Source organism: Nilaparvata lugens, chromosome 8 (genome assembly GCF_014356525.2).
Source record: "Nilaparvata lugens isolate BPH chromosome 8, ASM1435652v1, whole genome shotgun sequence".
NCBI lineage: Eukaryota > Metazoa > Arthropoda > Insecta > Hemiptera > Delphacidae > Nilaparvata > Nilaparvata lugens.
In genome coordinates, this window is record NC_052511.1 from 41,797,382 (window position 1) to 41,820,454 (window position 23,073).

The window sequence follows — 23,073 nt, forward strand, 5'->3', positions numbered from 1 at the left end:
CATTTTTTGTCCAATATTGATCTACTTTCCCACAATTTAAATAATAATTCTTTTTATAAAGCTTCTGCAATGTCAACTGACATGGAAATTAGCTTTTTTTGTTTACAGTTGATAGCCATGCAAGCTGAAGCCGTATCCATTTTAAATTTGCAAAATGAATTCTAATGTGATCAATGAGTGTGTTTGATTCAGTTTTTCACCAGAAAATACAATTGACATTCATTTGGTTATTTTCCTTCATATTTTTTCTTACAATGTGATAATCCATCCCTAACTATAAACACATTCATGACCACTTTGATGACTAATGCACACTATATACCGTAAATCTTGTTGATTAATTTTTCCCTTGATTTTATTGTATTTTTATAAATAATGTGTGAAATAAACTACTGTAGAGTCTCCGACATTAATTGATGTTGATATTCCTCGAAATGGAGGTTATTAAATCACCATATCGACTATGATAATCAATAGAAACAAACTGTGAGCGGGGTTGATGTAAAATTATGGCCTGCTATGGACTGTTAAGGGGAGATTTTTATTTTTATTAAATTGGAAAATGTAGCTCCTAGAAAATGTAAAAGCTCACATCATCGCATATATTTCAATAATTTTTCAAGCTACAAACTCCCAAATACCTGTCAAACCAACAAATTCAATCTCCTTATCCTTGTTATATTTGAATTGTAACAAAGTTATCAGGTTTTACAAATAATATGAGATCCATTATTATTTCCAACAGCCTATCAAATCACTAATAAGGCTCTCTTTAATGTAATGGATTTCTTGAAACTTTTTTGTTTTATAACAGAATAAAACACCCACCTTTTCCAGTTCTCGATACTATAGTTTTATTTATTTGAATATAGGACACTCTTGATGTGTCCTTTTATGAGATACTCTAATAATTTTATAAGAGATAAATAATGTATAGCTCATTCGACTTTTTTAACATGTAAGAAGATTAATGTATATTGAAATTGAAATTTATTCTTCCAAAAAATACATCAAATTACAATATATTACAATGTATAACTGAAAATAGTGGAAAAATATTGCTCTAAACAACCCCTGAGTTACCACAGTGTGGGGTCGTTCATGTTCCATATGCATTTTTTATTCTCTTGATTAGTATGGTTACAGTGTTGAACAAATATAGGAATTAAACAAAAATGAAACAGTAGAGCTCTGCATGAATAGAAACGTGAATATAAACTATAAATATGATGCCCTCGATATGAATAGTAAATATGATCAGATCCAGTACTAGAAACTATCAAGTTGAAATCTGAACAATAATGAGAGAGAATGCTAAATAAAAATGTAATTAGATAAAGCTATGAAATATAAGAAATAAATTTAGCTGAATTGAACTCTTGAAGCTTAAATAATGAAATCTGGTAATTTGAGCGTGTTGAAATGCCATACATACATAATAAAATTACTAAATTAATCTACTGAAATAAAATTTATTGAAACAATGTTTCCACTTCATTCCTCTCCAATAATAGCCAACTCTTGGTCAAGTGTCTGAATCTATTCAAGCGTAATGCATCCTTTATTTCACTAGGCAAAAGGTTGAAAATACGAGGAGCGACATATAGAAAGAATCTCCTGAATTTTTCCTTTCTTGGGCGAGGCGGAATAAAGTACCTTCCTGTACGTAGCACATGATTATATGATTGGAAGCGTCTGATGTATAATGTTTTATGATATGCTGAGTTGTTAATGGACTTTATAGCTGAATAAGTATCTATGAAATGTTAATTAGGAGTGATTGATTTACGAAGTAGAGAACGTTATTGAACAAACCGATAGTTTAAGTACTGCTAGACTGCTACTGAGTTTAACATTTTCCAGAAATGGTAATAACAATAGCCAGAGGTCGTCTTGTGATATAAGCTCACACGTTGGATATTGTAATGACAGATCGTGATTTCATTGAAAATACAGAAGAATCAGACGATTGACAATAATAGAGGCTATTGATTCTATCTTCGAATGGTATAAAACAAGGAATGGAACAATTAAAATATAACTGGGCATTGAAGGTTCTTCCTTATACTTCTGTACAGTAGACTACGGTATCATGTAGTATACAGCTACAGACTACCCACTTTATCCATGAATTTTATGATCACAGTAAACAAAGATGTAAGGTTTGCCACATACCTTAGGATCAAACTTTTAATTTCCTTCTTTTTCAATGAGATAGTGAGGAATGTCAATGTTTTTGTGTTTCGTGTGTGGAATGTTTTTGAAATTTGCTAATATATACCGTACTGAACTCAATTACTGTATTTGTAAATTTGAATCCTCATTTACATATTTTCTGGTAATCACAGATTAATAGTCAAAGCTCATTCTGAATCCTCCGATTATACACACCTGTAGTTTGAGTTGAAAAAATATTTATATGTACGATACCCATTCAATTTCTCAACATAGCCATGCTATGCATGCTGAATAAAATACGAAGATCAGAACTCCAGAAGGCAGTGCACTCCAACACCTCACAGAATATCTTCTTGATTGGAAGGTAAGTCTAAACAGACATCATTTCACTTGACATAGTTTATTATCCGGTAGATTCATGACATGAACTCACATATCGGGTGTCAAAAAAAATAAATAAAAAATAGAAAGCCTCAATGTTTCTCAAACCAATAATGTATATCAGGAAATTAAAAATCTGATTACTAACTAAACTAAAATTTTATTCACAACATGTTTCAACATACTAATGCCATTTTCAAGTGAGAAAATGAAATAAATGATAACTTATTTAAATAATGTATGTACAAAACAAAAATCGTATAAAAAGTAATAGGACAATATTGTGATGAGGTATTTTCCAATGGAAAAATATTTTATGTAAATCTTCATACCTTTATCAACCACTCCAAGATTTGATTTGAACATTGTATAATCTTATCACTGATCACTTTGAAAAGAATATAGTCACAACGGCACAGAGCTTTCAGGTGTTAACAACTTATTTGCATGGGATTTAAAATACAACTGATCCTTTTGCAAATCAGGAGGAATCAAAAATAGGAGCTAATCACACGTGAATTGGCGGAAAAAAGACAACTAATTATTTCCTTTCCACGAAAAAGTGAATTACTGGCATTGTAATGATTCTTTTTCGGAAGAGGACCTTGAGGAATTGATACCAATCACGCTTTTGTAGAAAGAAACGAAAAAATATTGATTGATTAGTTGTTGTAATGACTAGTATGCACATTTTTTTATTGAATTGGTAAAGATTCGAAATGTGTCACAAGGCCAAACACTGAGAACAAGAACTAGTTGTGAAAGACGATATGTTTGTGGATTGTCGATTTTGATGACACAAGAGAATCTTTAAAGAAATCTAAACATGGTAAGTATTGGTTTGTCGCTCTTTCAATTAATCACCGACTATAATACAGCTCAAATTTGAGTTTAATTTAGTTGAATAACTCAAATTAGATAGGAAACTAATTTGAGTTATTCAACTAACAAACTCAAATTTGAGCTTTAATAAACGTACCGTACTATGAATATAATATATTACTATGATTATACCTCAAATGCTTTTCATTGGAAACTAGCACTGTATATTCCCGGCTTCTAACAAGAAATTTTATTTTGCATGTCAATCTTTTAAAATGCAATACTAATAATATAACTGGAAGCCTATTATTAGTTCCCTGTCATAGGACTATTATATTTCTAATTTGAGTTTTTATTTTTTATATACTAATAGATTTAGTGAGAATTTAATATTGGATGATCAAATTGGACCTTGAGGATAGAAAAGGCATGACATCTAGGTTTTTGAAGCTGTGAGCTGTGGTAGCTGACATAATTATCATTAGCTCTGTTGATTTTATTTGGGAAATCAGACAGACTTATTTTCTTCAGTATCAATATTAATGTATTACCATTGAAAAATAGAAACTGCATACAAACTACTGCATACATGTAACTACAACTACAAAATAGCAAAACTATAGACTATTATATCATCTTTGATGTTACTACTTAGTATATATTTATAGGGCTACTTGAAATTAGTCGTATTTTATAAAAAACAAATTATAAGGATACTAGTAATTCTCTATAATTATACAATTTCTTATTACAGTATTGTCATTTCTTAGTATTTGATCTTGCTTTGAAGATTTTTGTATTTTCATCTTATCAATAATAATATTATTCAATACTGATTTATTTGAAACTATGAGAATTTGAAGTAGTAATAAATCTGAGTGATCCAATTCATTTTCAACTATTTAATCTTATTTCCATAGTATAACTAGTTCCATTTAATTTATTCGTAACACCTTGGAGCCTCAAATTTATTAAAACTCTTGAGTTATCAGATTCTTCAACTTTTTACTCATTTTTCGTCGTTCTTGTTATGCCACTTTTATCGTCCTCATAAATATTTATTCAACCGGGAAGAAAATGTTTATAATATTCTGGACTAGTTACAAAAAAGCTATGTCATTCCAGTAAATGTCAGATGTTGTTGATATCAAACCAAAATTTCCAAATAAGAGCAGCAGCAGAAGCCTGTGAAAAAATAAACTCCATTTTTCGAGGACGAATTTAATTTTTGGCATATTGCATGGTTGCGGAAGAATTTGGCAAGTTTAGGTGGATATTGACAGGTTTTATTGCCGCATAAATTAAGATCAGAGATCTTTTGTCACGGTTTGTTGACTAATAAGGAAGGTCAGGACGGCTATAATAAGGAAATTGTTTTTTTTTTAAATATTGAATTTTCTGCTCCAGTATGATCTGAAGTTTTTGAAGTCTTTGTTTAAAGTTTCAATAATTTATTTGAAACTAACTTGAATTGGCATCTGTATTTTCATAATCGATAATGCTCAATATTTCCCATCTTGTCTACCAATTTGGTGTTGAAAACATAGAAATTCATGTCCAAATGTGTTGATCTTAAATCTCTTGAGTCATTCTTTTGATGAATGAACTATATGAATCAATTTAATCGGATGAAAACAAGTTTTTCTCAGTGTTTCATTCATTTTTGCTAATGATTCAATTGATCATTATCCTTCTTATAACCTGCGAAAAATTCGATGACGCCAATTCGAAATTTCAAATCCACTTTATCAAAAGATAATCTCTATATAGCTTCCATTTTTTTCGTTTCTATATAAGATATGACATTGGTTATCTCAATATTAATTGGACAATTTCCTGTCAATTCGGCATTGAAGTAAGAATCGAATTAGTGAAATATCTTTCTTTTTTTTTAATTGAAATCGAATTACTTTGCAAAGTTTCTTCTTTATATTTCAACCGGAAATCCTTCCCGGCATTGTACACAATCAATAATCAAATCTAGTTTCTCATTTGCGCTTCTATTTGCCAATTAGTGTCTTAAGTTTCTCCATTATTTCGGGTTGTTATCTGTTATTCACGTATTTATTGGCATTGCTAAGCAACTCGACCATTACATGAATTATCATCCTAAAATTGAATAGTCACTCATAGAAATAAATTTGGATAGCTGGGTCCATGTTGACTCAGAGATTAAAAACATAGATATAGGCCTACAAAATTAACTTCAAAATTTCCAATCAATAAAAAAAAATAAAAAATGTAAATAATGTTTTCAACCAGGTATGAGTGCTTAGTATAGACTAAGTGCTTAGTAGCATTACCGGTACTGTATAGCTTAGTACCATTACTATATAGCTTCTTTCTAGAGATGGAAATTACTGAGATATAGCAATTATTCAAATGCTTCATCCCGAAGACTTCTGCTACTGCAAATATTGACTGCAGGGTAAAGCGCTCATTGAATTTCCATCTAGCTGTTTACCCTGTTGTCAATATTTGCTGTAGTAGCAGAAGTCTTAGGGGTGAATTACAGCAATTAATTTGGATTTTCGTTTAGTAATATTAATATAGTTCTTTTCTTATATTATTGCTATTCAAATATCCAAAATAATTATTGAAACCACTAATCTAACATACATACAAATCGACATATTTCAATTTCTGGTTATAATTTCTTCACAAGGAATGACGTGACTCATTCAACATAACTTGATAGTCAATCCTTCTTCAAGTTCTTACAATACCTTTTTTACTGTAATGTATTGTTCTTGATACTGAGTTAATTAAGTAATAGACGAAGGAATACAAGTAAATTAGAAGAAAAGTATAGATAAAGGATAAAAGGGGGAAGTCGAATGAGAGCAACAAGAACAAGAAGATAAAAATACCAAATTGATGAAAAGTAAGGAAGAAATGAGGTTGAAGAAGAATAAAAGGAGGAGAAGAAAAAGAAGTAGGAGGAGAAGAAGAAGAAGAAGAAGAAGAAGAAGAAGAAGAAGAAGAAGATACAGAAAAATAAGTAAAAGAAGAAGCACGTGTTAGAAATGAGAAAGATGAAAAGAAAAGCAAAAGTGAATGGAGGTCTTTGAGCAAAGGTCACGGACAATGCAATAGTATACTAGGAGGATGACTTCCAGTCAAAAAGTCATTTTAATTAATGGCTAGGTTACTTGAGACTGGCGAAGAACGCAATATACGTAGAGAAGAAATATATACATATACAGTATAACATACACATTGTTGATCATTGTTCTACACCTTCAATTTACAAAAAAAACGTCTAGAACGTAATTATTTAGAGAGGAAAAACGTATTGAGCAATTATTCTTGGGAAATCTATTTCTTGTTGGGTAATTGTAGCTTTTGGTTGGCTGCTGTAATAATTGAGGAAAGTGATTTTCGTTTGATGAACTCTTTTTTGTTTTTTGGAAGTTACTGTACGTGTTGAAGGTGAAGGTGATCTAAATGAGGAGAAGGAATACTGATGGATTAATTGTGAAAAGTTGTATTTGTAAATGAGTAAAATTTATAATTATTGTCGGACGATGTGTCATGAACTGTAATTTATTCCAGGTGCATCCGTTTTAACAAAGTTAGCAACCACTGAAGATAACAAAAGTACTCTTTGAGTAGCATCGGTATGATCACCGATATGATGGAAGATACTTTAGTTATGATTCTTCAATTTTCAATAAAATGAGAAGTTCTACTGACGATAGAATATAGTTGGTACATGTTTCCTTATCAATTACACATCACTAACAAATTACTGTAATTATCTAATTTGGAATTTGATATAAACTCATTAGGCCGTTTATGATTCATTGAATCAGTTTGTTTATATGCCTGTTGAATTCCAGTTTGATCTTACCGAGTTGTGTTTATAGTCAATGGATAAATGGATAAAAGAGTAATACATAAATAAATAAGAGTAGATAAATAATAAATATGGAGTAATGAATGTTTGTGTGTGATGAATTATGTGTTTTAAATTGTAAATTGAAGAATTTTGAAGTGATACATAACCTAACTACATTTGGACTGTTGTATAAATTAGAATTGGAACCGTTTTGGGCGATTTAGCCTGTTGTAAATTAGCCTGAATAAATAAATAATCTATCTAAGTCTCTTGTCGGAATCACAAATCGCCAAAAATCAAACTATTCAAGCCTTAACAACTTTCTTAAGACCTCTTATCAAGTTCCAAGGTTGAGTAGTTACATAGTTTGTCAAGGTATCAACATTATGTTTTTCAATTTTCTCATAAACAACTTGCATGCAAACTGGAAAGATTATTTTATACTTATGTCTTCAATCTGCGACTAATTTGAATCTACAAGCTTGAAATTCATCCAAGTGATTCTATCATATTTTAACATTACTCACAGGTTGTTGACTATACTTTTCGTTTTTCATAGCTTGAAAAGGCTTTATTTTGATCTTGATAGAGCAATTCAATTAACTTAACAGACTCCAAGAGGATTCTGCAGATGATGAAGACTTCATAAATATGCTAAGCCCATACCGTACAAGGAGTTTATTATTTTTCTTTTTATTGTTCAGAGGCTTCTAATTTATTTTCAAGGCTGGGGCATTAAATATGTTTATGAAGATGTCATTTTTTCTTGCACGATTACAGTGTGTTTCTACAGTATTATGTTGCTGTATTTGCATAGATTATGTTGTAATAATATGTTCTGCAGAAGAGAGTGCTATCAAGTAGCTGTCACAGCAGGAGGTCTGCAAATTCGGGGGAGTCTTGTATTTCCTTACAAGGGGACTCTGCTCTAAAATCTTCATATTTTTTACAAAATCTTGTATTTCCTTACAAGGGTAATTTTTTCCAAAATTTTCCATATTTCTTTTACAAAACATAATTATATTCCATATATTTTTATAGTAACATCAGAGACAAGAAATATAGAAATAATACCACTTATGCTTATCCTTTATCTATGGTAACATATAATAGGCTATATTATACAAACTCATGGTACAAGTTGATCAAAAATAAAATGAATTTACTATTTTCCCTTTAATTCCTTCACACAGGCTCCTTTACTCTGGTACCACACATTAATTGGAGGTGCACTAAAAAATTTGCAGTCCAAAAAGTATTTTTCTCATAGTTTCAATGCATAAAATTGATTACTTTCATAGGTTGTATTGAATCCCAAACTCAAAAGTTTTTATTTAATAAACAAATGATTTTATGTAATTTTTTGAAATCTGCCAACATAAACCTTCATGAGAAGTCCAGGTTAGTTTTAAATATCGAGGACCAATCTTCGCTCTGGAGTACAAAAGCATAAAAAATTATTACGAAAGAAGAAATTATAATAACATTCATAGCTCATACAGAAATGTTCTATCTAATCACAGTAAATTGAGATTAATTCACAGGGGAAAGCAAAAATTTCCCTCACAAAGGTCCGGTTGCACAAAAGCCGGTTAAATTTTAATCCTGATTAATTTCACGTGAACCAAATCAGAGAAGACCATTTAAAATAGATGGATCTACTGGAATTAATCACGATTTACCCGGATTTAATCAAAAAATAACCCGGCTTTTTTGCAACCGGCACTAAGTACCTGATTGAATGATTACAAAAGTTCCTCAGCTGAGTCATAATTTTGACACAGTCCTACACACATGAATTCGCTCACTCACTTCCATCATCAACAGACGACGAAATAATTATTATCAGCTGTTTTTCCAAGGATGAATAATAACTATCCTTTTAATGTCCTTCAGCGAGTTTTCCCAGGGGTGAGACTTGCAATCGAATTTTTATATTATAAACCTACTATGTTCTGAATTTCGTGAGAATCGTTAGTGCCGTTTTCGAGATCCGGTGAAATACAAACATATAAACATCTAAACATCCAAACAAAAATTGTTCGTTTAATAGTATAGGATTCCCACAGAAGCGGATACGATTGAATACGTGATATGCTTAAATAGTTCAAATTTATAAGCGTTATACTTTAAATCGGTCGTGGATGTAAATTTCCTCCTATCCTACCTTTTAAATATTATGAAATTTATTTTGATGGGATCAAAACGTTATTATATTGTCCAATTACTGACACAAACAGTAGACATGTCTACTATTCATCAAGATTACACATCATATTCATTGAAAACAATGCTTTCATTAAGTCGTTCAGCCAAGCTTATCACGTTGAGTTGGTCGTATACAAGCTCTTTTTACACTCATTTAACATTATTTTTCCCCAATTAAACTAAAAATTAAGTGGAGACGGTTATAACATTCATTAAACAAGTAAACTTCTCAGAATTGTTCCAGTATTATTCAGTGATTTCTTAATAGAGGTGCGCTTCAGTAAAGTACAGGACATTTAAATGCCAGTAAATCTGACCAATAGTTAAAGACTATGTGAACTATTATTAGTTGTTAACAATGCGGTTTATTGTTTCCATTCGTGTTCATATTATTTTAGGTTGTATAACTTCTGGTGTTATTTACTCCCATTGTTATCAATTAATTATTCAACTATTCCACTACTTCAATAATTCTTCTTGTTATCTAATAACAGGCATTGTCCTTGACTTCATAGTAAATTTAAAAAAAAAATATTTCTCAGTTTACTAAAGGTAGCACCCGATGAGATGACCCCTGGCTTCCACTGTTTCAAATGGCAGCCAAGGTCCATTTCTTTGTGCGCAATGGTGTACAATACAGTAAGTTCTACATTAGAACGTCCATATAATTGTTATTTGTGTTGTAAAAGGATTCCATTTGTTGTAGAAGGTAAACATTTTTGTAATGGTTATCAATCATACAGTACTGATACCGTATTTCTTACTAGTAGAAAGGTCACTTCACTTATATGGGCTATTTGATTCAAATAAAGACAATATTAAAACGTTTAGTACCCTTTTATTAAAAACTTTAGAATATTTTAACCAAAAGCCTTAAATACATATAGACCCACATTGCCTATGCCTTCCCAATGATAGCTCTTACTTGAAATTGAAGGCCGCCATTGGGGTATTTTAGCACGAGATATTATATCTATATAGTTGTAATATTATAGATAACTAAGGCATTGGTATATAATAATCTTATAGGTTGCCCCCTCAATGGCCGATTTCAATTCCAAGTACGACACTAGCGCTGCATGTGAGTCTATGCATCTTCAAGGTCTTTGATTTTAACGACTAGTTTCGACCATAGGTCATTTTCAAGCTATTTTCAAATAATAATAAAATTATTAATATTGAAAATAACCAATATGGTGGAAATTAGTTGTTAAAATATTTCAAAGTTTTTAATAAAAGGGTACTAAAAGTTTTCATATTGTTTTTAATTTAGTAGAAAGTATTCATACTTCGTATTTATCAATATAATAAAATATTATGTTTATTGGCTCGCAGTGCTTTTGATTGAGTAAAATACTTATCATTTTGTTATTGTCACAACATCGTTATTGTCATTAAATGATCCACATCTTGTCATAACTCATAAGAGTGTGTGATACTCAATAAATTACCAACTCAATAAACTACTATTCACTAATAGTTTATTCTTAATTTTCTCTTGAGACCTGAGAACTTATTTTCCAAAATTGAGACCTGCTATTTCACAAGAGATTCAGATGCATCTTTCTCAAGAGGCACATGGTAACTGATAACTGGTTTCGTCACCACAACCTCTACACGACTATACAGCCTCTGCCAATTAGCAGATGATTATTTTGAATAGAGGTTGGTGAACCGGGCTTTTGCTGCAAAATACTGGAGTGACATGAATTTGAAACCAGTTTTATCGCCAAGATTCTCGCAAGAATGTCAGCTTTATCAATCGGAATCCGGTTTCATGAAGTGCTCCGTTGGCTGGGTCAAGATCCAAGTAGGACTGACTCAACCTGACAGAGATGGAGAATTATTGGTCAACAGCTCTTCCAGTCTTGCAAAGCTTTTTACTGAAATAACAGGATTGATTACATTATCTTTATTGGTCGAATGTCAAACCGCTTTTCGAAATGCACTTATGCTTGTCCAAATTCTGGTTAAGAAATATTTATATCCTACATTTTATTTTTTCAATCCATATTTTTATATTTTTTCAATTCTTAGTTGAAAAATAAAGCATTATTTTTCACACACAATACATTTTTATATTAAGTCTTTTACTCGATAATATTTGATTGTTGTTTATTACTGCACCCTTGAAAGTATTTTCATCCATTTTATGATTTTTTTTCAGTAGATTGCTGAGATCCTTACTAAACTGCGATGTGAAGCTCTCGCATTAAACGATAAATTTGAGAACCCGCAGAAGCTGAAATTTGATGTGAGTATATTACCTATCGCCACTTTAAAATTCAATTCTTTAGTCGATATCCCTGAATCAGAATCTTATGATTTATCGCAAACATTAGCGTCTTTTCTCGTACGGTACAGTAATTGAATACAAGCTTTTAGGCTCTAGATTTATTAGAAGATCCTATGCGATCCTTCAAGTGAAAATCTTCCAGATATGCTATTTTATTTGGATTTGAATTTTTCCGGTATTTTCATATGAAATTATCAGGGTATGTTTCTAACTGACCATATAGATATGACAATTTATTAGACTTTGGTGAGTTTTGAAACCAGTTTTAAAACAATATCAATTACGGTATTGGTTATTTTCAAAAACTTTTTCATTTCATTTATTGGATAAACACTATACTGTAATCATAATATGACCATGGAGGAAAAAATAGGCTGAGCCTGTACCATTTGAATATTCAAAACTCAATAACTTTTAAATATCACCACAGACAAAAAGAATCTGCGATATTACTTTCCATTGTGAATTCACATAAAACCCACAACTTGATTAAGTTCTTTCGTTGAAAAAACACAGTTTTATTTTTGTAACATAAATACACATAAATGTGGATGTGACAAAGATAAAATGTGTTCTTTCAATAATGGAGAAATCCCACAATATGAATTTCATTCAACAAATTTTATCAAGTTCTTTCGTGATTGAATAAATCACATCTACCCATAAACAATACATAAAAGAAGAACTGTTAAGAAACGCAATATTGATTACAGAGTAAGTGGCATTCGAAGTATACACAACACACGACAGGTTGACCAACAGCAAAATATTGCAATAGAACGACTGGATTTGAAGTTGAACCGAAACTTCAAACGCTCCTATGCAGCCTTCGTTATATATACTACTTAGTACATAGTATGTGGTATAACTAGGCCGACAACGGAATAGAAATGAACAAGAAAGACACGAAGCAGACTTTTCCTTTTCACCTATCCTATCCTTTTCACCATCCGTTCGTAATTTCCTCGTTTCCACTTTATTCCATCATCATACCGGCTCCACCTCACAGTCTCAACCAATGTTGAAATTACTGGTTTTCGTTCATTTATTGGTTACTTTATATCTGCTGTTTGTTTCGCCACATCTAAGCCAACGGCTAAGTTCACACAGCTATTAAATTTACAGCACTTGAACTTTAGGTTCGGTAATTGGTGCATGGTTTTCAACATCTGCCTTATGTTGGCAAATTGATCGTATTTTTCGATAATTCGGTGATTTTTGATCGAGTTTAAGCCGTTCCAATTTATAATGTTGGAGATTTGAACCCATTGGGCTGCTCTTAACGATGAAAATTGGGATCGAAGTTTTAGTTTTGCGATTCCAGATACTATAAAGGGAAGGCTGCATTATAGAGTTGGGAATGTAATGTGATGTCCAAATAGGAAACAGTGTTGAATATTTGTTCATAAAAAATGTTCTAAACCACCTTCCTTTAAACTAAATTTTCTACTCTACAAAATGTGGAAAAATATTTGGGATGAGATGGAGAAGTAGAAAAGGAGTAAAGATATAAAAAATATGGACGCTGGAAGAACAGGCTTGAATACCCGTGATTATGATCAGCCTATCTTGATTATGATCATGTTTGCTGTTTTACGTTAGAAACTATTATTTCCAAAATAACTGATACTTTCCATAAAATAAATAAATAATGAATAATCAATTGTTTCTATTGTCTCAAAGATCTTTTATCAATATGAATTTCAAATAACTTGTAAAGTCATAAAGTAGTTTCAAAATTACAAAATCAGTATCTTTAATGAATTATTGGAAGGTCTTCATCATTAATGATATTATAGGAATATCATTTTTAATGATAAGTTGTAATATACGGAACACTTCATACAATTTGAGAGATGCATCAAACTAAATTTTTCCCATTCTTGATACAAAACAAGTCTGGAATAATTAAAGAAAAATCATTTATATGCTATTAGCTCAATGAATTCACTAGAAACTAGATGATTATATTTAAATGAGAAGGGTACTACAAGTTTTATATTGTTTTTATAAAATTTTTAAAGTAGCCTATATAAGTGAAGTGATTTTATGATTATAGTTGCACATCTTCCTTCAACTTCCTTCAACTAATTTTCAGTTTCAATATTCATAGAACTACAATTAATAATTAATGTATTACACCTGATAGTTAATAATATTGTCTGACCAATACTACTCATATAAAACCCGGTTAATGGAGCTTTCCATTCTAGATAAAGACAACCTCCTTACTATCAATTTATTAGAGCTCTGAACGATCCATTAGACCTCAAAATGCATCATTCAAAATGTCATTCCTTGCTGAAAAACAAAGGAGATCCATTTTAAATGACTGATCTTTTTACACCTGAAGGTCCCCGCTATAAATATTAAATGCCGCCTCTCAATTTGTTTTGGCTGCATAAGTGATGTCTTCAGTGATCCTTTCTCTCATGCAGTGACCTTGCAACTGGTTCACTCCTTTACACTATCAATCATCTTTAAAAGCCTGCCAAGCGTATGCCATAGGTATCTAAATAATTGTCTTTGGCTAACCAAAAATTGATAAATGCTATAATGGGGAACGTCCTCGACTTCACAGCCTTGAAAGATATTTCCCTCTCTCCCTCACTCGTACTCTCTCTCTCTCTCTCTCTCTCTATTTCTCTCTTTTTACTCTTGTTCTCTAATCTTCCCACTTCTCTTTCTCTGATGCAGTTCAGGTAAGAGCTGAGTACCGACCTTCTGAATAGTGCACCTCAAATTTGATTTAACCGCATAGAGAGGTGAAGGTAGTTCGTTGGTCAAAAACGTTTCATAATACAATGTTTTTAGGACGTAATGGTGTCGAAGGATGTTGGGTTGATAAGCTATTGACCGTAGTATTAGTACCTAGTAGAGATGTTTTTGGAATGTCTTATTTTATAGAGTTTCAAAACTGGGTGAAGAATTACAACACTTGGTTGGAATGATGATTTTTCTGCTCAAGTAATGACTACAAGCCTTAGACTTGTGCGTGGTTACCACTTTTACGAGATTGGGAAGAAAAGTTGAGAAATTGACAATTGGGAAAATTGAGATGATTAATATTTTTATGAAGATGCACGTGGAATTACTTTCCATTTAATTTTCAAGGACTTTTCCAAAATCAACAGGCTATAGTTATGAAATAGTATATATGTAATTAGTAGTTATGAATATAGTTATAAATTATGAGTATATAGAACAGGGTTCAGTTTTGGGGCCTTTACTTTTCATTGTTTCAATAAACGATCTGTTCTATTGTTTATCTGGTAGGGCTTTGTTGTTTGCCGACGATACCACTATTTATGCATCCAGTTCCACAGTAGACCTTGCAAGAAACTCAGTTCTTGATCATTACAATAAAGCTAGAAAATGGTTCTCTATTATCAAACTTGTTCTAAATGAAACTAAAACACAGGAAATCAAATTTTCATTAAACAATGCTAGCGGGACAGACAACCCAGTTAAACTACTGGGTTTCATGCTGGATTCTAAACTATTATGGGAACATCATGTTGAAATGATTTGCTCTAAGCTAAGCAGAAATATATTTCTATTGAGGAGACTAAAATGTGAGTTGCCTGATAATTATGTTAAACAAGCTTATTATGTTTTTTTTCATTCAATCCTGTCTTATGGTATCAGGTTATGGGGCCATTCCTCAGGTGTAAAAAATATTAGTTTTACAGAAGAAAGCAGTCAGAATAATAAGCAATGCAGATTACCTAGATCATTGTAAACCTCTATTCAAGGAAAATTCAATATTAACAGTCTTTAATGAATTTTTGTATTAGTGCTTGAAAGAGATAAAATTGAGGGAAAATGTACTGACGGTTGCCAGTGATATTCACAATTATCCGACTAGGGCCAGTGGAGATCTGCATGTACCTAGGTGCAGACTCAGCAAATCTCTTTCGAGTTTTCCAATAGTGGGGATAAAATTTTTCAACCTTTTACCAGCCTCCTTCCGTACCCTTCCCCTGCCTGTATTCCTCAGACATTTAAGAAAATGGCTCATAGAAAATCCATTCTACTCTTTAGAGGAATTCAGGACAGTGGTAGGTAGAATAAATTATTAATGTCAACTATTACATGAAATAGTTAATTATAACGTAGCCCTATTATGGGTGAACTATTGAATGCTATTAATTGATATTGTTGTCTTTACTCATTTTAAGGATTTTTATTATGTATTTTGACCTAATTATGATTTTATTATGTATCGTAATTTTATAAAATATTTTGTGACGTAGCCTTATGTACTACTGTATCGCCAGGCTAAATAAATCGATTGATTGATTGATTGAACAAAAATAAGGAATTGTGGTTGTCAGTTGAGGAATAGACAGTGTATGTCTCAATTTGTTTTTTAATTTTAGAATATCTTGGAAAATTAATAATGAAAGAGCTTAGGTCAATTAATCTTCTATTAAACTATCAAACACCAACAAAAACTTGATTGTATTAACTATTATCATCAGTGAAATATTGCAGACAATCTGTGATATAGGAATGGTTGTCAGTTGAGGAATGAACAGTGCTTTGTCATTTTTTTTAAATCGTAGAATATCTTGGGAAACTAATAATGGAAGAGCTTAGGTCGATTCTTCTACGAAACTATCTTCTAAGAAACTCTTCTATGAGAACTCTATGAAACTCTGAAAAAACTCTGAAACTCTATGAAAATCTTCTATGAAACTATCAATCATCACAAAACTTATCAGTGGTAGTACTCATCAGTGAAATATTTCAGACAATCAGTGATAGAATAGCTATTAAGTAGATGATGTAGCCTACTATAAAATATCAGGTTCAAGCTCAGCAATGATCAAGAATAAACTTTAATATCTAACAGATTCCATTGAAATAATTTTAGGATGGAAAATCCCGCTACTCAACTTAAATAAGGTAGTAGATTTTAAACGTCGGCTGATTACAGTAATCTTCAAAAGTGCATTCCAACTTGAGGTTGTCTCTTGGCTGAAAATAAATGTTGAGATCTGCCAAGCATCCTAATAATTTCTGCTATTACAGCGTATTAACGATTGAATTGTTGCCGAAATTACAGTTTGTGGTTTTCTCGTGCACGTGTAAATACAAGTTGTCAATGAATAATCGTTGATAATCATAGAACTGAAAAAATGAAATGATCGAATTGCATAAATGATCAGCCTTGGTATTGAAATCTTCAAATAAGGTGGTTTGCAAAGAGTTGATTTACTAGAGTTATTAAATTCTCACCAAAGATTGTTCACATCCAGTACCAGGTTCAGCTTGGAGATTAGATTGAAACTTGCTTCTTGTGAGTGCAGATCTGAAATGGCCATTTACCACAAAATGTCTACTCGTTTCTAGAAAAGTGAAATTTAACAGGGCTGTTTGATAATCTTTTTATTCATGTGTTTGTTTCAATGGTAATTGTTACTCATAATTGTTTCAAGGAGTACAATCTCTTGCGGAAAGGATCTACAGACTCAATACCAAAACTATCTTTCAGAGATAGGGTTCAATTTCAGGGCCTGGCTTCAGCTATTAGCTTCATTTTTCCTATGCTTAGCTTCAATTTTTCATATGCGTAGCTTATCTTGAAAATTCAATTAACTCATTTGGAAGCCGCATCTCACCTATTTCCACTAGGAGACTTATTGAGTGAATTAATATGAATGACCTTAGGCTTGGTAAGATATCTAAATAGACCCTACCATAAGAGGAAACTATAAGAGGGCCTTAAGTCAGATGTCGTATTAAAAAAAAAAAAAAATGAAAAGCCCAATAATTGAATGTACCGGTATGTCATTTTTCAAAATAGTAGTCAGCGTCTTTGAGAACGACTCAAAACATTTGAATTTGCTATACAAGTTGAGCTTAAATCATTTGAGGGTTCTTCGTTTTGAGGATCTTGTGTGTTTCTATATAATGCCCAAAATCGGCAAAATAATTGTCAGTGTTTCTTCCCTTTTCAATGTTTTTTTTTCTTTCAAATCGTTTACCAGCCAGAAAGGACTAGAAAGTTCAGTCAACAGTCAAGTTCAAGACAACACAGCATATTTAACTAGGACGGCTTAGAGAGCATTCAATGAAATCTTGGAATACTCAAAGGCGAAAAATAAAAACTTAGATAAATTTCACAAGAAAACTTGTGAGGTACGGTATTCTTGAGATAATATTGTATTTGTATTATAAAATTGTAGGTAAAATTTAAAATAAGCTACCTAATTGAAGAACAAAGTATATATGCTATAAACTCATTATTATCTTTTCAGCTGTAAATACATTTCTATCCGATTACATATCGTCAAAACTGTTGAAAATTATTATTATTCCTGTTTCAAATTGATTTCCACTTACCCATTGATAAAATACATGCAATTGTTAGTATATCAGTCAGGTTCCAAAGCTTGAAATGAACTATAGCTTATCTGCTAAGTTTTGTAAAGACGATTCTTCTGAGAATAATGTCATTTGTGGTAACCAATACGTGCTTTTTTCTTGGACATTTATTGCTTACTTTTCATTATTGTCACTCTTTCTGCTCTTTAAAGACTATTATATGGGACTCTTCAAAAAATGATTTCAGTCCACTTTAAATTCATGATTTTGAAAGTAAATAATTAACTGTTATTTTTTCCAAATGAAAACAAAACTTGAATGTATTTTTGACCCATATATTTATCAGTAGGTCGATATTGTAAAGCTTTCAAATAGTTGGTGGCTTCAAATTATCCAACAATTGTCAAATTCTTCTTTTTATGAATATTATAGTATTCTTATAATAAAGAAGCACACTTTAATGTAAATCCATTATAAATAGATAAATGAAGAGCATTAGAACAAAAACTCTACGTTTAAAAATTGAACTTCAAAAACCTTACCTGATTTCATATAAGACTCAATGATAGGCATCTTGAAGTCGTTGGTTTCTACGATTCAGAAGGAAATCTTCAATTGATTCGAAATTTATCCAAAATAGACCGATTCCACGTAACTACCCAGCAAAGAATCTCTTTCAAAAATGAATCTTTTTCCAAAAATACTTGTTTTGAACTGAATAATTTTTGATAGAAAAACAAACCAATCAGTTTCTACAAAAATTATGAAAATGAAATTGTTGATAACCGCGAATTGAGAATTAAATTGATCTCAGAGTTGGAAAATGTTGAAAAATGTGTGGGAAAAGCGGAGCTAACTAGCGTCAACACCGAACTAGCGTCGGTTATAGCGATCTAGCGTCGGAAGTAGCGCACTGCTAGCGTCCAGAGTCTAGCGTCGTGTCTGGACGACTGAAGGATGGAAGCTGCAATGCAACGCTAGACGCTTCAGTCAACTGTGGCATTGTGGTAGGAGGAGTTGACCATGCGATAGTCCGACTTCTGCTCTCCTCAAGCAACCCTCGTTAATCCAGCCTCCTCCTTGCTGATATCCTGCACGCAAGCCGAGTCTGCAGGGTGTGCTAGTCTGCACCTTCTAACTTCTAACAAAAGTTCTAAATTTTATTAGTACTTTAAAATTCAGTATTAAAATTAATGAAGCTGTAATCCTACCTGTGAATCCCTTTTTGAGAATATCTTCAAAGTACCTATAGCGTAATTCATTGATCAAGTAGCAACAGTAGTACATTGATCAAGTAGTATAGATTCATTGATCAAAGTTCTAAATTTTATTAGTACTTGAAAATTTAGCATTAAAATTGATGAAGCTGTAAACCTACCTGTGAATCCCTTTTTGAGAATATCTTCAAAGTATCTATAGCGTAACTCATTGATCAAGTTGTAGCCTGTAAATTCCACTCTAAAAAAGTGTGATTCTAATTTCTAACAAAATGTAAAACTTATTTCTAACTTTTTTACTGTAAATAAAAAAGTAAAAGAAGTGAGAAAAGTAGAAGTAAGTGAAGAATCTATTTACAGTATTTCTGGGTCTTTTTGTTGAATGGGGTTTTATCCTTGTGCTCGAAAACGTTTTAATTTCAATTACACTAGAATTTATTGTTTTCAAGGTTTATTTTAAGGCTGTGCAAAGGCTAAAAATAAACTTCCTACTCGTGATATTTTTCAAAGTTTTTCGATTTGTATATCATCAAGCTATCAAAATGAAAAAGTTTTATCAGGAAAACATTTTTTCCGATCATTACTTTTTGAGATATGAGCGCCTGAAGTTTGAATTTTTGGGACAGAACATTTTAAATTCGGTAAGATATAAATCCATGAGATTTAGAGGATGGATTCTTCATGGTATTGTTGATCTAGTAAAACAAAAATTTTCTGAAAATATCAATTTTTTAAAAAGTTATTCAATTTACCAAAAATAATTTAACTAAAAGTTATTTTTGGTTATTTTCAGTAAATTGAATAACTATTTTAAAAATTGATGTTTTCAGAAATTTTTTGTTTTAATAGATCAACAATACCATGAAGAATCTATCCTATAAATCTCATGGATTTATCTCTTACCGAAATTGAAATGTTCTGTCCCAAAAATTTAAACTTTAGGCGCTCATATCTCAAAAAGTAATGATCAGAAAAAAAATGTTCTTCTGAGAAAACTTTTTTATTTTGATAGCTTGATGATATACAAATCGAAAAACTTTGAAAAATATCACGAGTAGAAATTTTATTTTTAGCCTTTGCACAGCCTTAAGCTACAACTTGAACTCCCTATTAGAGCTCTTGTTGAGCTTTTCTTGGGTAAAGTAATAAAAGAAGTCGAAGAAGTAAAAGTAGACCATTAGTGAAGGGTCTACCTTACAGTATTTTTAACTGTAAATATCCCTTTTCCTATGGTTGTTCTGGTTCTTTTTGTCGAATGGGTTTCCATCCCTGTGCTCGAAAATGTTTTAATTTTAATTATAACTAAAATTTATTGATTTCAAGGTTTATCCTAGGATAGAAATTTATGAACTTCTTTTTTAGAGCTCTAGTTAAGCTTTTCTTGGGTATATAATTAACTTTGGATTATCCATTCCTATAAATATATTGAAACTCCAGTATTTAGAGTTCTTTAGATAAATATAGTTGTTAACCAATTAAATTGTTTTTTGTGGAAATTGATTGTTTATAATATACCATTGAGAAATCATACATAATAGGTTTAAGACAAATGTCTCAATTTTTGTTAATGCTTTTATTTTTTGTTATGGTCTGACAAAATAGAATTCATCAATAAATAATCATTTTATTTGTTCACGGACTAGCCATACAAATACAGATACAGTTGAATAGAGATACATGCACAATATAATTATTCTATAATTCCAACATTAACATCCAATAGAAATGAAGTAGGCTACTAAAGTAAAGTGTCAGTTCATGAGAGAGCACGATTTCACTCTTTATGTCTCTTATTAATGTCTACACTATATGTGGATTGTCAAACAATCAAGAATAATAGAATATTACTGCATAACTAAGAACTTATAATATGAAAAATTAAATCAAGAAATCAATAGAATAATTACAATTTAACAAAAATCCTTGAATAACACAGCAATATAACTATTATAGTTCAAACAATACTTCAAAGTATATTACCTAATTAACAGGCACATTTACATTACTTTACTCTAAAATACTACTTTGGATTGGTACAGGTACTTTTGGACAGGTACATTACTTTGAATTTGAACTACAAGATTTCAAGCTATTTAATAAACTTCCAGGCATGCTACTAATGACAAAATAGAATTCATATTGATCTAATATTTTTTTAGAATGATGCGGTAATAAATGTTATACTGTTCCAATAATTGATAAATGAGTTAATCTGTTGTTAAATCGGTGAATACGGTTGAAAAATTGATCTGATAGATGAATAAATTACAAAGAACGGTAAGTTGAGTGTATAAGTGAGCCTATCGTGAGGTCCACGTTATAATGACAGTTGTATTTGATTAACTTTGATGTTGCTATATTTGTCTATCATTCCACAAAGCAGGTAGTACTATCCTTTTCTAGCTCGGCAACGTTGCCAAATCTATTTTTGACGATGTAGAAATGAAATTAATCAAGACAGAGAATCGGCAAAGCTGTTCTCCTATCTTTATCCACTGCCATTATAACGTGGACCTCACTATAGTATATTTTATCATGAATGAACTGGAGTTTTATTCAATAATGCTAGCTCATTGATCTTATTGAATCTGCTATGAGCACAAATTATCCTAATCAATAAATGAGAAATTTCAATACCTATTGTGAATTTAGAACATCTCATTTAGTTCCATCTCAAGTAGCATACTCTTAGATTGTATCAATTTCTATCCAAATTTGGGAAAGTTTTGGGCTTTAAGCCTTTTGTTCCTTTCCCAATCATTCATAGTTGAGAATGGTATTGTATGCATCAATGTATAAATAAATAAATAAATTCGCTGTATATTTCACGGAACAGCAAACAATATAATATAATGGATGAATAAATATGTATTTATATCTCAGTAAATTGTTCCATTTGAATGTTTCAAACAATCAATATTTATCATTCCAAGTAACTTGCTTCATATTTTCACAAGAATAACAAACACTATTATTCTTTAGATTTATATTGTATTACCTGTTTATTCGAGATAAGTGATTATAACCGAATACTAATAATATGTGGTAATGTCTCCATGTTTGTAGTTTGTCAATTTATGTTTGGTCAAGTAATTTCCACTCATAACATAAGTTATGGAAATCACTTCAGTTGACTCCATTGTGTGCTTATTTCAAACTGTAATCCAGCTTAGTCCCTTTTCAATTAATAACATTTAGGCTTGGTTTCTAGGACACTTTTTAATAAAATAAACCATTACATCTATATAATATTCAATAAAAATGTATTGGTCTATTAGATTTAACCGTCTTTTAGACAGAAGTAATGGCCGGGCATTGATTAATATTATTCAAAGCAGGTAGTACTATCCTTTTCTAGCTCAACGGTACCAGAACATTTCATTCTGCACGGTTTTTTACTTTTGAGAAATGTTTAATCTTAAATTCATAAAAAATAATATACAGCCGATGAAGAAACTAAAACACCATGATGATTACTTGATGTTTGTGATCTATTCAATTCTATTTAAACCAGACAGGCTATTAAACAAAAGATTTACTATATAACAAATAAAATCTGTTGTGTCGCACTCACACAACTTCCCTTGCCGTTATGAAAATTGATCACCTGACGCTAGTGTTCCCGCGCATCTCAAGTCTACTATTCGAAGATTTGAGCCAGCTGGTGACAGGGCAATAACGCTGGAGACACACGAGTTCTGCTATCTCTTCATAGTGAATCATTTAATAGAATCAGTTGCCAACAGTTTGCAATAGAATAATCACATTTTCTCGAATTTCGAGCTTATTTTTAATTT

At 31.3% G+C, this 23,073-nt stretch overlaps 1 protein-coding gene and 1 long non-coding RNA gene across 6 annotated transcripts in view; one reads left to right on the forward strand and one right to left on the reverse strand.

The window, feature by feature from the left end:
• The window catches only part of LOC111045973 (alpha-tocopherol transfer protein-like), a 44,889-nt gene extending 25,803 nt beyond the window's left edge, over positions 1-19,086 (reverse strand). For 2 of the 4 annotated variants that reach the window (XM_022331453.2, XM_039434792.1), the window contains exon 1: positions 18,602-19,086. In XM_022331453.2, coding sequence (XP_022187145.1) covers positions 18,602-18,632 — 31 coding nt within the window. In that variant the 5' untranslated portion in view covers positions 18,633-19,086. Of the gene's footprint in view, positions 1-2,891; positions 3,240-18,601 lie in introns of those variants that run through there. The other 2 variants (XM_039434791.1, XM_022331452.2) reach the window with 2 other exon arrangements.
• Positions 2,475-23,073, forward strand: part of LOC120352746 — a 43,402-nt gene continuing 22,803 nt past the window's right edge. The window contains exons 1-2 of one of the 2 annotated variants that reach the window (XR_005572083.1): positions 2,475-2,542; positions 11,598-11,684. This is a non-coding gene — a long non-coding RNA (uncharacterized LOC120352746). The remainder of the gene's footprint in view (positions 2,543-11,597; positions 11,685-23,073) is intronic. The other variant, XR_005572084.1, reaches the window with a different exon arrangement.